Source organism: Lygodium microphyllum, chromosome 8 (assembly GCF_053477565.2).
Source record: "Lygodium microphyllum isolate KBCC chromosome 8, Lygodium_microphyllum_v1.1.10, whole genome shotgun sequence".
Taxonomy (NCBI): domain Eukaryota; kingdom Viridiplantae; phylum Streptophyta; class Polypodiopsida; order Schizaeales; family Lygodiaceae; genus Lygodium; species Lygodium microphyllum.
In genome coordinates this window covers 137219828-137237895 of record NC_141142.1, presented here as the reverse complement: position 1 = coordinate 137237895, position 18068 = coordinate 137219828, and the positions used below count along the sequence as shown (strand labels likewise).

The following is an 18068-nucleotide window of genomic DNA, read 5'->3' as shown; positions in this document are numbered from 1 at the left end:
GATTGCTGAATCTCAACACCCCTCCTCAATCACAACTAGAAAGACACAAAGTGTGTAGAGGATGTAATGAGAACCACGTGCAAAGTGTGGGCACACCACAAACATGGTAGACACCAGAGGCTGTCGCAGAAAAGGCTAAGTGTGGGCACCAAAACATGATGGACATCCAGAGGCTGTAACAGGGGCCTCACAAAGTGTACAAGGACTGTAATGCCAAGTTACATGAGGAGTTTACAAAGCTTATGGCAGGAAGCATTAGGGCAAGGAAGTACAAGGCTTTTAAAACAGTCTATCACAGTAATGAGAGTAGAAGGACTGATGAGTCTTGTCCTTCCGATCCTGGTGGTCTTCATCTTCATCTTCTTCTTCATCTTTTGGTCCACGGTCTTCTTCTTCTTTCACAGTTGCAAGATAGACCTTTTGGGACCTCTTTCTAGCATGACAGAACTTCTCAGTGTGTCTGGTCCTTTTGCAGAAGTCACAGAAGAGCGGTTCCTTTTTACCTTTGTATCTGTTGTTTACATATAACATTTGTTCATCCTTTGAAGTGCTAGGCTCTTCTTCGCTTTTGAGTTTCTTTTCTTCCTCTAGCAGAGAGGCTTTAATGTCAACAAGTTGAGGATCAGGCATATTGGTTAGAGTGGTTGATACATTATCATAAGCAGGAGGAAAACTTTTTAACAAGACACCAATACAAACATCTTCATCCATTTTTAGCTTTATTCCTGCAAGTTGAGTAAGCAGGCTTTCCATGTAGTTCAGATGGGATGCCAGGGATGTATGAGGCTTCATATCAAGTCGGAAAAATTCAATTAATAGACCATACTTAGATGACTTTGACTGTGCACCAAATAAGGTATCCAATTTATCCCAAGTGTCATGGGACGTGTCACAAGCATCCACATGATGGATGTAGCTGTCATCCAATTCCAGTTTGATGATGGCTTGTGCCTTGTCATCATTCTTCTGCCAAGTAACTGCAAGGTCCGCATCTCGAGGTTTCTTCTCTTTGCCATTTGTGATGGCCCAAAGACCCTTCTTCATCAGAATGAGCTTGATGCGGGTTTGCCAAGTGTGAAACCCGACTCCTTTGAATCGAGCATTTGGAGAGTCTTTTCCCATGTTGAGGTTGCAAGATTAGCAGCAAATCAACTCCAGAATTCTGAGATTTTATCAATGGAAGAGCAGATTACAATGTGTCAAGAGACACAGGTAGTGACAGTGTGAAAACACACTATGTCAGTGTTGATGTTGAGCTTGATTCTTCTTGTTCGGTCGTTCTTCAATCTTCTCCGGTCCTTCCCCTCATTGATTTGGTACTAGGACAGTGGATTAGAGTGAGCTTTAGCTTGGTAAAGTGTCAGGAGTGAGAAAATGAGAGAAAAAAAGAGCTTGAGAGATTTTGGCTATGGTGGAATTAGGGTTTCTGAGACAGGGGCCTGGTTTTTTTCAGATTGCAGGACTTGTAGTTGATCATTTTCAAAAAAATTTATATCTAGGAAGCTTATGTCAAGGGCTATCAAAGCCCCACGGAAATCGTCCAGATCGCGGACAGCACAGCGCACGCAGAGGGCTTGAACAGGGACGGCGCAGATCAGGACAGCGATGGCGAATTTCCGCAATGCTGGAGCTGTAGGTCACTAATGTTGGTGTTTAAAGTGACAGGAGGCAGCGCCCTGAGCCAAGGAACATTTCTCCAGAAGAAATCGTGTTGAAATTTTGCCTGTGGAGGGAGATCAAGAAGCTCCAAGTGAGCTGGGTCCTGTTGGCTATGGAGGACACCCAAAGTAGAAGTTGAGAAGATTGACAATGCTGAACTCCAGGGTGTACAATGCTTAGGTGTGAGGTGCCAGGGAGGAGGACCTTGTGTTGGGGAAGATTCCCCCAGAAGGAATCGTGAAGAGATATGGTCTCTATGAGGAGATATAAGTGTTCAAAGCAGGGTATGTGCTGTGTAGCTATGGCTGCCAAGCAGGGCAGTGAGAAGAAAGAGTAGGAGATGAGGTCCTAGACTTGGCCTGAGCTAGACTAAGCTCAAACTGAGCTAGATGAGAGTGAACTGGAGTTGGAGGAGCAGTGCCATGCCCGTCTGTGCTCTGATACCATGTGAAAGATGCGGGATCTAGGACATGGCACTGAGTTATGGTGGATGGAAGGAGAAGTGTGGACTCATGATGGAGAAGACAAAGACACTGTTTGTTACACAAGTGAATTAGGTTCCAAGATTGAGACTTGGACTCATAAACACAATCTTGTGTATGTGGACAATGACATTGACACTTCACTGAAAAGAAAAGAGTACTATCATTGCTTTAAGAAAAGAAAGCAAGTACAATGCTTTATAGGAAAGTAGGAAACTGCAGTAAGCACCACTGTGCATATGGGATAGGTTAGCCTGCATGTCCTTGGCCCTGAAGCTCCATACAAAGAGGCTATCAATGAGTGTGATTGCTGAACCTCAACAATATTTGTGGGGCGGAGGTTATGGATGTTCTGTTACACTTGCCCAAGGATAAAAGTCCTGGCTGGGATGGTCTCACCAATGAGTTCTTTGAGGTTTTTGCTACCCAACTGGCGAAACCATTGACGGCTCTGTTTCAGCAAGTGTGGGAAACGGAGATCATGCCTTCCTCCTGGAAAGAAGAACCTATTAAACTACTTCCAAAAGTTCCTTCGCCGTCTATGTTGAAACATTGGCGCCCAATTTCTTTGATGGGTTCTATGTATAAAATCTTTTCCAAAGTAATGGCGAATCGGCTCCATAAGCATCTTCCTGCCATTGTGCATCCTCTCCAATATGGATTCATTAAGGGCCGAAACATTCTGCACAATGTATTAAATGCGCAACTGGCGATTGATTATGCAAAACATTCTAATCAGGAGGTCGTACTGATTCAATTGGACCTGGAAAAGGCTTTTGATTATCTGGACTGGTCTTTCATTGCAGAACTTATGTCTATTATGGGCTTTGGCACTCGAATGTCTCGTCTAATTTACACCATCAGTGCTGCGGCGTCTTCGCGAGTCATGCTGAATGGAGGCGTTACCGAGCCATTTGTCCTTGCCCGCTCTGTCAGACAGGGGTGCCCTTTGAGTCCTCTCTTCTTTGCCCTTGCGACTCATCCAGTTCTTTCGATGTTATCTCATATGGCAGCTTCTACTCAGTTGGCTGGATTGTCGCTTCCTTTTGGATAGCACTTCATTAGTCAATCCTTGGCTGATGACAGCTTTATGATTCTGCGTGCAGACAAGGATAACCTTCGCAAAGCATTAGATGTTTGGGCTCTCTTTGGTCAGGCTTCCGGTCTTCGCATCAATGCTTTGAAATCAGCCATTCTCAGCTGCTCGGAGTCGGATGTGCAGTCATTAGACTGGCAGGGTATGGTTATTCCCCGTGGCTCCATTGTCAGGCATCTTGGGTACCCTTTGGGCGTTGACGTTCCCCCAAAGCAGCTGCTACAGTGGATTTCACAGAAACTGTCGGCTAAGTTTCTGTATTGGAAGTCTCGGGCCTGGCCCTTCCATGTTCGCCTCAAAGTAGCCCAGACAATTATGTTGCCAATGCTCACATACTTCTTGTCATTGCTGCCCTGGACTGCTACTACACTGAATGCTCTTACTCAGTCTATTCGTTTCATGTTATGGAAGAAGGATTCCCTACGTGTAGGCATTTCCTGGATTTCTTAGTCGCATGCGTGCACCCCCAAACGCATGGGTGGAGGGGCTATTTTAGATGCCCAAACTCATATGCTGGCACTCTGTTGGTCTCTTTTCCGCGCCATGTGCTCGGATCATCATCCGTGGGTCGTTATAGCCCGTTATTTTCTAAAGGACCATGGGCTTCTGCATGGTAATACCCAAATCTGGAGTTCTTGGTGGCATGTTCTTAATGCCGATTCTCGATTCTCCAGTCCTTCTTCATCTCTGCTTTCCCATTTGGTATGTTCCTGGAGACTGGTCCTTCGGAAGGCTCAGTGGCATCCAGTAGAGAATCGCCTGGGTACTAATTCTTTTCGATTGGAATTATTGGCAGTCTCGCGGTTGCTTTCGTGGGAAGGTAAACATGAGCTTCGACCAAAATTCAACCGCATGGCACGTTTGGGATTAACTTCAGTCGCGGATGCCACCCTTGCCAGTCGCAATGTCTTGATATCCTTTCGTATAGCCAGGAGGCTTTTCAGGATCACTCGTGGATACAGGCATTTATGGGAACACCTTTTGATGGTGCTCCAGAGCAGACACCCCTTTCCTGCCCTTGCTTCGGATCGTCCCTGGCAGGACTGGAACTTGGCAGGCCGGCTGAACTTAGAAAAGGCTTCAGCTAACCAGGTGTATCATCTTCTGATTAAAGATCATCCATGGCTGGTTACTAAAGCTAATACTCTATGGGGATTGCGTAAATCCCGGTCATGGTGGAGGGCAACTGTGATGGACGGCTGGTTGAACAAGACACCCTTCAAATATAAGGTCTTTCTTTGGAGGATGATGATTGGTGATCTTCCGCTTGCTTCAGCCCTTTCCAAGCGCCGAATCTCCAAGGGCAACTGTTTCTTTTGCACCATCAGTGTGGAATCCGCCCGTCACCGATTTATTTCTTGCCCCATCGCTAAGAAAATCTAGTCATTCTTGTCAGCCATTTGGCGAGCGGTGGTTGGTTTATCGCTACGCCCGTTTGATTGGGTTTTTGTGCAACCCAAATACCCCACACCGACACAGCCACATATGAAGATCATGTTTCACTTTTTGCAATATTGGGGCTGTTGGCATAACTGGACCATTCGGAATGCTTTTCTTTTTTATTCTGCCTATAGTGTTCAGTGGCATATTGCTAGGCTTAAGGGTCTCCTGTACTGGCAGATAGATCTTCTCCAGCACTCTGACATGCTCTCTCGGGAGGACTTACGTCCCTGGCATATGGCAATTTCCTCTGCGTCCTTGCCATGACTTTGTAACTCTTAGGTCATCTGCTTCTTGTAAAGAGATAGTGTCCTCTTTACACACGATGGGGTAGACCCATCGTGTATCTTGTAATCATGAAAACTTGTACCTTCTTCGTAATTAATACAATTACCTTTTACGAAGAAAAAAAAAAGAGAGAGATTGTTTTGGTCATTCTTTGTAGTGCAACCAATCAAGGCCATTATCATGGTAGATGGTAGAGAGAAATAATGGTGATTTGCCACAATCCTCAAGAAGTTAGGATAGATCATGCACCTATGGATTGGCTCGTGCCATGAAACCATGTCGACTCAAAGAATAAAAGCACAACATTGAAACAATAATATTGAAAGAAAAGTGAAACATTAAAATGATAACATTTAAAGAGTTAAAGCGATAACATTAAAAATGACTAAAATGAAGCATACAAAACATTAAAAAAGAAAAAAGAAAATGTTAAATGTTAATGCTTAAGTTAGCCACATTAAACAAAACCATTTTGGGCATGTGGGAAAACGGGTGAAGCCAAAAGGTTTCCCTAACCTGAAACACCACGTCATAGATGTGTCCTCGAAGGAGAAATGTTTAGGCTAGGGAAACACATTTAGGGCTTGTCTCCTTATGTTTTAGCATTTCAAGTCCTCCCAAAAGGTATTTGGGGCATTTCCCACTTCTATGGTCCACACAATCTTGCGACCTGTTCTTCATCATTTTCATTACTGTATTTGCTGGTTTCATTCCTCCTTGGATTGGTACTAGATAATCTTATCATTCTTGTGTGTTTCCAGCTCCTACTGCCACTCCGGCACCAGGTGACAATTCCCAAACATCAGCCACTTTATGGATGCTGCATTTGCAGGACATTCAGGCTGTCTTACAGTAGGTTACATTCTCTCTATCAGCCCTACATCAAATACCTGCATTTTTATGTTTTCTTCACTTCTGAAGGATTGCCCAACAATCATCTTGATAGCAGTATTCATCCCAATGAGATTTCAGTATATCCTTCATCTTTGATAGCTCCTAAGGACTGTGTTTGCTTCCTCTATCACTGCCCTTCATCTTCTAGTCTACTCTGACTGCATTTCACTCCCTTCACAGTGCACATTCCTTCCAGGTGCTGCCACCTGATAAGCCAGGGCAATGTAGTCATCTCCAAGCTCTACTCCATTGTATCAACATGGTTCATTCAGCATGACTCAGTATTCCTCATTCTTCATTCATCTTCTTCTTCAATGTTTCCGAGTTTCTTTGTCTTAGTGTTTGCCATACACACTGCGTTCTTCCAGCAAACCCTACTATCTCTCAACATGGTATCAGAGCATACTGTTCCATCTTTCAACAATGGGATAGCTACCCGTAATGGTACTACACATTCCCCTCCTTGTCTTCTCTCTCTCATTCATCTTGGACCACCTTGAGAGGAATAAATAACTTGCAATGTAACTCTTTAGCTCCAGCTCTGCTATTCTTGTTCTTCTTTACTTTTGAGTAACAGTATCAGTCACACCTTTTTGCGTAAAAAGCAAAGAAACAAACAAACAAACCAACCAAAAAGTTAAATCATTTCCATGCTCTTTTTACAAGGCAACCATGCCCATACATTTGAATATGCAAGTGGTTGCACCCATGGTAAACAAACAAACCAACCAAAAAGTTAAATCATTTCCATGCTCTTTTTACAAGGCAACCATGCCCATACATTTGAATATGCAAGTGGTTGCACCCATGGTGGAGAAGAAGAGCTGCAACATATTCAGTCAATCAGATGCAAATTTTACAACAAGGATCCACATCTTGCTGCTCTTGCAGTCAATTCTGAATGTTTCTTAAATAACTTTACCCATTAACACCACTAAAATCATTCAAGATTCAAGATATTAGTACAGCATCCTGAAGAATCAGGAGAAGAATCCATCAACTCATTTCATCTTATCCCTGGCAGGACAGGGCACTAGGAGGGTTCATCTTATCCCCAATCGGCTTTAGATATGCTCTTACTCAAATATTTATACCAATCCACCATGATTGCTGGTGAATATAATCAAATCCATCAGCTCAACAATAGATTGCTTGGCAGTATCTCGGATTTCATCATTATATTACATGATTGATCAGCCACTTTACATCCATTTGGGTATAATCCAAACAGGAGTGCATGTTTTCGCTGTGTGAGACCATCACAGTGATGGTTAAAAAACTATTCAAAAAGGGATGGGCTCCATACGCTACAAACATAGGCCTCCCTAGTATTGGCCTGCTTACCCTGATTCATCATTTCCTTGCGCCATCTGAAGCATCAGAGTAAGAGATGGAATATAGCTTTTCTCCTTCATGGAATAGTTTAACCTCTTCAATTTATCATCTACCTCTCCAGGTGTTAGTAAAATCTGGTCTCCAACTATGAAATCATGCACTCTGTTTCCAACCTGAATATGAGCCTTCCCTGGTTTCTTCCATGCAGAATAACCTTTTCTCATTTCTTCTATTTCGCATGCATCTTCCTGCAGGCCCAGATGAGAATAAGCATGGGACATTAGCACATATCCAGCAGCATTGCTGACATCCATCTCAATAAAGCGGTCAAAGCAGCCATGTCCTAGCCACACATTGCCATTGGCTTTGCAATGACTAAGCAAAGAGGTCAGGCCTACAATGTTTGCTACAAAAGGTGCACTGACAAGGAAGTCTTCCGCATCCTCCAGACTACCAGCACGTCCAAGGAGGTCAGCCATACAGTTGCAGTGGTCAATTGTTGGTGTAATCCCATAGTCTTTTTCCATGCATTTAAAAAGAGAATTTGCCTTATCCAGAAGGCCTGCATGGCTGCATGCAGACAAAAGAGACGTTAATGTAACCTCATCTGGCTTCAAACCTGATCCATTCATCATTTCAAAATACTCAAAGGCTAAATCAGAATTACTGAGCTGGGCACATCCCGCAATTATTGTATTCCACGTAACTATGTCCCGCTTTTGACATCTGTCAAACACACTGCATGCAGATTCTAAGGTACCGCATTTGGCATACATGTCAATCAGACTATTTACAACATATAAATCACCACTAAAGTCGCTCTCAATAATATGGCCATGGATTATCTTGCCTTCATCAAGAGCTGCTATCTTCGCACATGCACCCAAGATGCTAACATAAGTGATCTCATTTGGTTTTGCAGTTTCCTGCTGCATTTGATTGAAAAGTTGATAGCACTTTTGAATATCACCAACAAAGGTAGATGCTGCTATCATTGCATTGTATGTAACCAAATCCCTTTTTGGTAAAGCCTCAAACACTGACCATGCATCTTCAAGATTTTGACATTTGTTATACAAGTCGATGAGGGTATTCCCTATGGAAATATCAAATTCAAAACTGGATTCCAAGATCCCTGCATGAATAAGGTTCCCTGTCTTTAAGTCTTCTATGTTAGAGCATCCTTTTAGAATGCTAAGAAATGTGGCTTCATCTGGCTGCACCCCTCCGGCCTGAAGCATCTGAAGGAAAAGCTGAAAAGCCTTTTCAAAGCAGTTATACTGTACAAAGCCTGAAATGATCACTCCCCATGTTACACTGTCGCGCTTAGACATTTTATCAAACAAATTGACTGCATCCATAAGGCTTTGACATTTCGTATACATGTCAATAATGGTGTTACCAACCAAACCATTCATTTCAAGGCCAGTTTCAATTATGTATGTGTGAACTACCTGCAGCTTTGAATAATCTGTACATACCTTTAAAATACAAACAAAAGTCACCTGATTTGGTTCTATATGCTGCTGTATCATCTGCTGGAAAAGCTGCATGCTCTGTTCTCTTTGTTCATGCTGGGCACATCCTGTTAATAAAGTATTCCAGATTATCAAATTTTGACACTTCGAGCACTCAAAGACTTTGTGTGCATCAGCTAGGTAGCCACATTTTCCATACATGTCAATGAGAGAACTGATAACCACTGGATCCAACTCAAACCCAACTTCAATAGCATAGGAATGTACCAGCTTGCCCTGATCTAAGGCATCAATAATAGAACATGCCTTTAATGTGCTAATTGATACCACTCTATCTGGCTCCAAACCTTCACTTTGCATTCGGCTGACAAGCTGAAGGGCATCCTGGCCATGACCATGGTGAGTGCAGCCTTCTATCATTGCACCCCAAGTTACCACATCACGCTTTTGCAAACACTTAAATACCCCATTTGCATCCTCAAGGCTTCCACATTTTGCATAAGTGTCTATAAGAGCATTTCCAATAACTGTATTCTTCTCCAAACCAACATTTGTTATGTGATCATGAATCAACTTCAATTGAGCTACGGTAGTTGTGCTACAACATGCTTTTAGAGCACACAAAAATATTACCCGATCTGGCTCCATACCACACTTAAGCATTTCTTTGTACATCCCAAGAGCTTCCTCATTGAACCCTTGTTGAGCATACCCTGCAATCAATACACTCCATGTGACAATATCTGGCTTCTGTTGAAGTTTGTGAAAGATGTTTTTGGCATCCTTGAGGCTTCCACATTTTGAATAAAAGTCAATAAGAGTACTGCCAACAGCTCCATCCAACTCAAAGCCACTTTCAACAATGAAGTGGTGGATCAATTTACCATGTATATGTGCATTGAAACTCAAGCATGCCTTGAAAACAGCTACCAACACATAAGCATCTAGTTTCACATTTGTGTTTTGCATCAAATAGAACAGCTTCACAGCTTTTTTCTCTTGTCCAAGATTAGCATTTGCACAAATAATAGCACTCCATGAAAATACATTTGGTTCAAAAATTCCATTAAAAGTGTGGTTTGCCTCACGTAAGCATCCGTACCGTGCAAACATCCGAATTAGATAACTACCTATAAAAGCAGTGGACTCTAATCCATAACACAAGATAATGTGATGCACCTTTTGCCCCAATGCTAAGTTATGATCGTTTTCGCACTCTTGCAGTAGAGAAGCTAACCTTCTATTAGAAATGTTCACTGGATTTGAACATGATCTTCTTAAGCTACTTAAAACGTCCAAACCACTGCATTGCACAAGATGGCTTGAAAACTGTCTCATATCATCTAAGTGAAAAATTGGATGCTTCACATTGACTGTCCTCCATAAAGGTTTGCTAATGATCACAAACCATTATACTTTTTAACACACCTGCATTTGCAATGGTGATAATGGGCAAACCGTATTAGTATAGCCAAAAAAATATAAATCTTATACATAAATTTATAATTGAATAAAATATTTAAATTTCTCTGACCATACAAATGTCTATAGTATTGTAAAATACTCTCTTGTAGTTACAAAGTACTACGGTATGAACTATGTGCTCTCCCTTACTACAGTAAAAATGTTGCTAATAAATATACACACAGATATAGCTATAGTATAGTCGAATCAAAGCAACAAGTGTAAATTCCTACAATAGCTTCTTTGAACAATTGACAAGCCCACCAAAGGGCTTCTAAGTTTATGAAAAGAGGTTGAACTTATAGAAATCATATTTTGCAAACAAATATAATCTCATCAATTTGGTAGACAATTCTAGAAAGTAAAAATTAATGCATATGTTATCTCTAATTTTAAGATAAAGAACCAAAATAGATTTTTCTTGGTGATTCTTGGACAGTATACTCATGTCTTTCTTGTGAGCCCCGTTACAAAGTTAGTCAAGAACACTAGGAGCTCTTGCTTATCTCTTGCTTGTGAGCCCATCACAAAGTTAGTCAACAAAACTAGGAGCTTTGTCTAATATCCCTATGTTCTAAACAATCACTCACTTTTTGATTAGCCTGGCCATTTATTTAAGTCATTCCCCTGCCTAGGGTTGTTAGATATTATGTTGTGTAGACATGGTCACTTCAATAATTTCACCTTACAATTTTTATGTTCCCTAAACCCTGTTGCTCCCACTACCAATGCATCTATATCTTGTATTACACAAACCTCTTCTACTCATTTACACCAACACTCAAGCACTATAGTATTTTAGCAGTCTCTCTTTCAAATGCACTCTCTCACACAATTGTGTTTACTCTATGTGTAGCTTTGTACCCAACCCAGCACTCTTGATGAGATGCTTTTTCACTATCTCTCTACAGGTGACTATTTGGAATCTAGATCCCCATGGTTTTCTCAACTAGTTGATTCTTCTTGGACTCGCTGTTAAATCCCACCAAAGTAAGAATCCTTCTCACAACACCTCTTAAAGAAGAATATAAGTGTAAGCATACGGTAGGAAAGAAGAAACACGAAAATAAGAGAAGGGACAAGATGAAATGCAAAAGAGCAAAAGGAATACTAATCTCAAAATACTAATACAAGCACACAGTTAGCCCTTGCACACTAAGAAGGTGCATCTATGAGGGTATTGGACTAATGTAGAAGATCCAATTTAGAGAAATGACTAAGAATGAATATGGAATCATCACTAGTTAATCCCATCTCACTATAAGAAGACATTCTTGCTACAAATGCTCAACTGAACACAATTTCAGCACTAGAGCAAAGCTTTTGACCTTCAATCGAGTGCCTCGGGTCCACCAAGTCAAGGAAATTGATGGTATCCCGGCATTGGAACTATGAAACCAACCTTTCTCTTCAGAGAGGGTGGTAATAACCTAATTAATCAATAAGTACAACAAGTAATTAAAGCACATAAACTGAAATACACAATGGACAGCTTGTTGGCCCCAAAACTAGTGCTCCTCGCAGTATTTTAAATGAATAAAGTACATTGAGATTCTTTAATCTCCTCCACTAATCCAAGTCAATTGCACTCCTTGGGTGACAAATTCAACGCCAAATGTTTGTTGGCTGAATGGCCACTTGAATCTGTTGAGATTCAATTGATGAAATTCAAGTCTCTAGGCCTTCAAACTTTTTAGCATGCTTCCTAAGAGTGGTTGTCAAACCAGAAATTCACCAAAATCTCCACCTCCAATGGTTGAATCTCTTGAAAATTGCTGAGGAAGGATAAGAAATGGCTGAAGGATGAGAGAGAATACTGAGGAGAGAAATTTTTGAGTTTCATGGTGACAAAAGGCTGAAATCTACTACTACCATATTGGGTTTGACTGATCCACTGCAGTCGAGCCCCAATAGGGACTCTCACCTGCCCAAACTGACTCACTCCATCTAGAAAGAGTGGCCCTCTCTCTGTCCATGATCCGTAGCATTTAAAAGGGATCTCTAGTAGCCAAAAGCTTGGACTTTCAACCCATGGGACAAGAAATAGGCCAACAATCGGCCATATCAAACTTAAAAAGTAACTCAAAGATGTACCTATGCTAGGATATAATGATGCCCTATGCCATCTAATAGATCTCCATGCAAAGGAAGAATTATAGGATCTCGAGATCCATCATGCTGAACTCCTATCTCAAGATCTCTCAAGTCCAATCAACCTCCTATGAGTCACTCCCTATTGTTGGGGTAAAGGCCCGGTTTAACCTCCATGTATAGTACACGCACATTGTACATGTGAATGCACCCTTACGTGCCCTAAGTATAAATACATTTTATTCCTTGTGTATCAACACATTGTTGTTGCACTCATATTGCATCGTACTTTCACTCTGCTCTCACTCTCTCCAGTCGTCACACTCACGCTCACTCCTCGAACTTCTATCACTCTTAGCTGAGCTCCAACAACTAGTATCACAGCCCAAGGTTCTGCACGTTTCTCGAGACCAAGGCACAATTGACAGATCTTGCAAGCAGCTCGAGCCAGAAGTCCTGTGCAACATAAGTCGTGCTGAAGACTAGCAGGGGTCCCAACAAGCGACCAACAGGCACTGTCATGGCGACAGGGGTGACTAGTGTGGATCAGGCACGCATTCGTGGCAACCAACAAGGCGGCATGTCCAACAGGCGTGGACCACCTGGTGACAGTGATGAGGTGCACGCAGCTAGATGGACACACCAGAGTGGGCAACGACCAGGTGCAGGACGGACACCAGCGGGTAGTGACTCGCGCACGCAGCAACGACCATGCAACTGCGTCAATCGAGAGGGTCAACAGACCCCCCCCCCCCCCTCCTTGACAATGTTTTTTAAGAAATTAGAAATTTCCTTAATTTCTCACTTAACCCATTCTCTTTGACGGGGGTTCACGCGTGGTAGCACAGATTATAGATCTGTGGAAATATTTGGCCAAGAAATTTGGGGCTTTTCTCAAATTTGATGCCGTTTGTGCTTGCCAGTGACATTCGTATTAGAAATTGCAAACATTGCGTGTGGTGACCTCAATTAATGTAGGGATTTTGCCAAATTAGTCAAAATTTTGCTCTTTTAAGTAAAATTTCTTGACATTGGATCCTAGAAATTTGGGGCTTTTCATGTATTGGCAAAATTTTTCTCAGCTAGGTCAGATTGGCTGACATTTATGCAATTTTGGATCTGAAATTTCGGGGGTTTGTGCAGAATTTGGTTAATTTCTGCATTTTTGCCCATGTGGTGGCTGGTTCATGTACAAATAGCATAGATTTATTCCTGGTTGAGGAAGAACAACAGTGTGTTTACTGGTTCAGCTTGTGCTTTTATAGTTCAGGGTCATTTACTCTTGCGTTTGTGGTAAAATGGATGCAACTTCTTCCAGTTCAGACATCAAGAGTTTGATGGAAATTAAATGGTTCAATGGTCATGGCTTTGATCTTTGAAAAGATTGTATGCAGGGCATTTTGTTCCTAAAGGATTGTGAGGATGCTTTGGAGGAAGATAAACCCACTCTAATGTCTGATGTAAATTGGGCCAGAGTAAATAAAAAAGCTCTAGCTTACATAAAGATGGGTGTCACTGATGACATCTTGACAGACATTAAGGGTTTAGATACATGTTATGCAATATGGGAGAAGCTGTAAACTACCTATGAGATCACCACACCTGTTAATCAGGTGCATTTAATGTGTAAGTTGGTGAATATGCGACTCGATGAGTCAAAGCCTGTAGCTGAGCACTTGAGTGCATTTACAGGGATTCTAAATCAGCTCAAAGATGCAAATTCAAACTTTGATGATAAGTTGAGGGCAATCTTTTTTATCATGACAGTGCCTGACTCTTGGGAGACCTTGGTGGTTTCACTCAGCAATAACCCCAATCCCTCATATGATGGGGTGAGGGGTTCTATCTTGAATGAAGAAATTAGACGTATGTCTAGTGGAGAAGGCAGCAACTTAGCTTATAATGTAAGAGGCAGGGCTGAAAAGAAAAATGCAAATGCTGGACAGAGAAATAGGAGCAAGAGCAAAGGAAAGGAAAAGAGTGACATTACTTGCTATCACTATGGTCGAAAGGGCTACAAAAAACCTGATTGCAGGTATTACAATAAGGAACAAGAGAGAAAGAAAAATGCAGGAGATAAGAAAAAGAAGGAGGATAAGACAGATGCATCTGAGGCAACCAAAGGCAAGGAAAAAGGCCAATGTGGCCTCTAGTGTGGTCATAGCTGAGCTTTCCGATACAAAGGCTGATGTATTATGTGCAATTGATTATGATGCCCTTGTATATCATATGCACGATATGCAGATTACCAAGGCTGATGTGATTGAGGCACTTTTGTCAGTTGATGATGGTGTCACTCAGACTTGGATTGTAGACTCTAGTGCCTCTTTCCATGTAACCCCTTGCTTGGAGTATTTTGCTATGTTCAATGCAAGCAGTTATGGAAAGGTGTATCTTGGAAATAACCATGCTTGCAACATTGATGGGATTGGCATTGTACACTTGTCTTTAGACAATGGGCAAGAGCTTGTATTGAAAGATGTCAAAGGCATTAAAAAGAGTTTACTATCTATTAGTCAGCTTGACTTGCATGGCTACACCACAATGTTTGGTGGTGGTTTGTGGAAAGTGAAAAAGGGTTCCATGTTGATTGCAAAAGGAACCAAGAAGGGCACTTTGTATTGTTTGCACTGTAAAGCCTTGAATGGCAAGTTTCTTGCAGTTGCTGAAATTTACAGCCACTTGGAGTTATGGCATAAGAGATTAGGCCATATGAGCCAAAAAGGACTTGATATCATTATCTCTCTGAAGAGGGTTGATGGAAAAGGCTCTAAACTTGACTTTTGTAATGAGTGTCAGTTTGGAAAGCAAATAAAAAATTCATTGTACTCTGGTGTCTCTCGTAAGTCAAATATCTTGGACTTAGTGCATTCTAACATATGTAGTATGCACGTGAAATCGTTGGGTGGTGCTGCATGTTTTGTCTCATTTATTGATGATTGTTCCAAGAAGATTTGGATATACCTGTTGAAAAAGAAAAGTGAAGTGTTTGCTGTTTTTAAAACTTTTCATACATTTGTGACCACTCAGACAAGTAGAAAGCTGAAATGCTTGAGAACTGATAATGGGGGTGAGTTCACATCAACCAAATTCAAGTCCTTTTGTGACTTGCATGGAATTAAGAGGGAGCTTATAGCCCCTTACAGCCCTCCTCCAAACGGAGTGGCTGAAAGATATAATAGGACTTTATGTGAAAGAGTGCCATGCATGATGTCCACTGCTAATCTCCCTCATGAATTTTGGGGAGAGGCACTCAAAACCGTGGTTCACATTTGCAACTGCTCTCCAAATCGGTCCTTAAATAATGGCATCCTTGAGGAGATTTGGTCTAGCAAATCGGCCTCATATGACCATTTACACATATTTGGCTATAATGCTTTTGTACATGTTAGGGATGAGTTAAGAAACAAACTTCACCCAAAATCTACCAAAGGCATTTTCATGGGCTATGGTGATGAGGGTGAATTTGGCTACAAGGTGTGGTTACCTCAGTCCAAGAAAATTATTCACAGCCGTAATGTTGTGTTTAATGAGGCAAATTTGCTGAAAGGTGCTTTAACCTCTAATGAAGATATGAAAAATGTGAAATTTCAGAGTTTGCAACCACCTCTTACTTCAGAAAATGAGCCTCATGGTGTTGTACCACAGGCTGAAACTGATGATCAGCCGGTTATTTTTGAGCCAAATGATGATGGACAGCAAATAAGAGCACAAGGAGGTAATGGACAACAAGATAGACTTGTTGATTATGAAAATACAGGTGCTGGTAATGAAAATAAAGGTGTTGTACAGCATGAACAACATGCTGAAAATGACTTCCAGCAGTCAATAAATTTTGAAAATAATATACCTCCAGATGTAGACCCAATTCCTAAAAATGTTGATCATTGGGTACACAGGTCTACACGCGTAAGAAGGCAACCACATAGGTTTGACCCCTTCTTGCATTTTTTGATGCTTATAGATGAGGGTGAGCCGTTTACATATGAAGAGGCCAAGTCATGTGAGTTTAGCAATAAGTGGGAGCTAGCTATGTATGAAGAGATTAAATCTCTATATGGAAATGATACTTGGGATCTTGTGTCATTGCCCAAGGGAAGGAAGCCACTTCCAAAAAAATGGGTGTACAAAGTAAAGACGGCTGACGGGAAACCCAAGTACAAGGCAAGACTGGTTGCCAAAAGGTATGCATAGAAGGAAGGGATTGACTTCCAAGAGGTCTTCTCACCTATTGTGAAGATGACCACTCTACGTTTACTTTTTTCTCTCACTGTTGTATTGGACTTAGATTTGTATCAAATGAATGTAAAAACAGCTTTCTTGCATGGTGGCATTAATGAGGAAATCTACATGAAACAGCCTGAGGGATTTATAGTTCTTGGAAAAGAGCAGATGGTGTGTAAACTAAAATGCAGCCTGTATGGACTGAAGCAAGCACCATGGCAGTGGTATAAAAATTTTGACACTTTTATGCTATCTCATGAGTTTACATGCAACCATGCAGATCATTGCTTGTACATGAAAAAGGATACATATGGCAGTCCCATCATACTTGTTTTGTATGTGGATGATATGTTGCTAGCTGGGAAAAGAAAGACTAGCTTGGATGCTCTCAAAAATCAGCTGAAATCAGCCTTCTTTGTGAAAGATTTGGGGAATACAGCACATATTTTGGGCATGAGGATTCGTAGAGATAGAATGCAGAAAGTACTGGACAAATTTAACATGGATGAAGCTAAGCCTTTTGGGGTACCCTTACCTCCTTACCTTAATCTTAGCAAAGCCAACATCCCAAAAGATGACGTGGAAGCAAATGCTATGAAAGGAGTCCATTATGCATCAGCTTGTGGCTCTCTTATGTATGCTATGGTTGCTACTCGTCCAGACATTGCTCATGCAGTGGGAGTTGTTAGCAAATTTATGTCAAATCCTGGCAAAACACATTGGGAGGCTATCAAGTGTATTCTTAGATACCTCAAGGGTACACAAAGAAAGTGTATTTGCTATGGGCAGGGTACACTTAGTTTGCAGGATTATTGTGATGCAAACATGGCAGGTGACTTGGACACTCGTAGGTCCACCAGCGGGTATGTCTTTACAATTGCTGGTGGGGTTGTTTCTTGGTGTTCCAGGTTGTAGAACATTGTTGCACTGAGTACCACTGAAGCTGAATACATATCAGCTACTGAAGCTTCTAAGGAAGCTATATGGTTGATCAGACTTGCGGAGGATCTCGGTGTTGCAGCGCGTAGGGTTGAAGGTCACCACAGGGGTTTGGCAAGAGAAGAATGTATGGGGGTTCAAAAGCTTTGACTTCGAAGATGGTAGAGATAAGAAAAGGGTTAAAGGTTTCAAGCCAAGTTCTTGAAGATAAGAGACAGCAAGGTGTAGGTAGATTCAAGGAGAGGAGTAGACGGAAGAGAAGGGGTTCGAAGAGATTGAAGATGTAAAAGAATACTCCCAAAAAGAATTAGAAAATATAGAAGAATACTAACAGAGATGAAGCCTATCAGTTTCTTTCAGCATTTTGAGAAAATATAACTCTAATAGATAAAAACGTGTACAAAATAATACCTTCCTCTATGCTGCTCAAATCGCCAATCTGATGCTTCCAATGGCTCCAAAAGGGGGGTTAAATACCAGGACACCTGACCAGAATCCTGCCAAATCACTCCTTCTTCATCTCCCACTTTCGGAGTCCTGTTCACTACCTAAAAACAACGATTGCGAGTCGCGCGATTTCGCTAATCTCTTTTTTTACACAAAATCCTCTCAAAATGGCTGAAAGCTACATGATTTCTTTTACATGTCCTCCTAATCTAGAATTTATCTATAGTTTTA

General features: G+C 41.5%; 1 protein-coding gene across 5 annotated transcripts in view; it reads right to left on the bottom strand.

Annotated features, from left to right (window-relative positions):
• Window positions 1-6588: 6588 nt before the first annotated feature.
• The window catches only part of LOC148032912 (pentatricopeptide repeat-containing protein At3g57430, chloroplastic-like), a 28992-nt gene continuing 17512 nt past the window's right edge, over window positions 6589-18068 (bottom strand). For 3 of the 5 annotated variants that reach the window (XM_087683605.1, XM_087683606.1, XM_087683607.1), the window contains exon 2: window positions 6589-10100. In XM_087683605.1, the coding sequence (XP_087539731.1) occupies window positions 7200-10010 (2811 nt within the window). In that variant the 5' untranslated portion in view covers window positions 10011-10100 and the 3' untranslated portion in view covers window positions 6589-7199. Of the gene's footprint in view, window positions 16113-18068 lie in introns of those variants that run through there. The other 2 variants (XM_087683608.1, XM_087683609.1) reach the window with 2 other exon arrangements.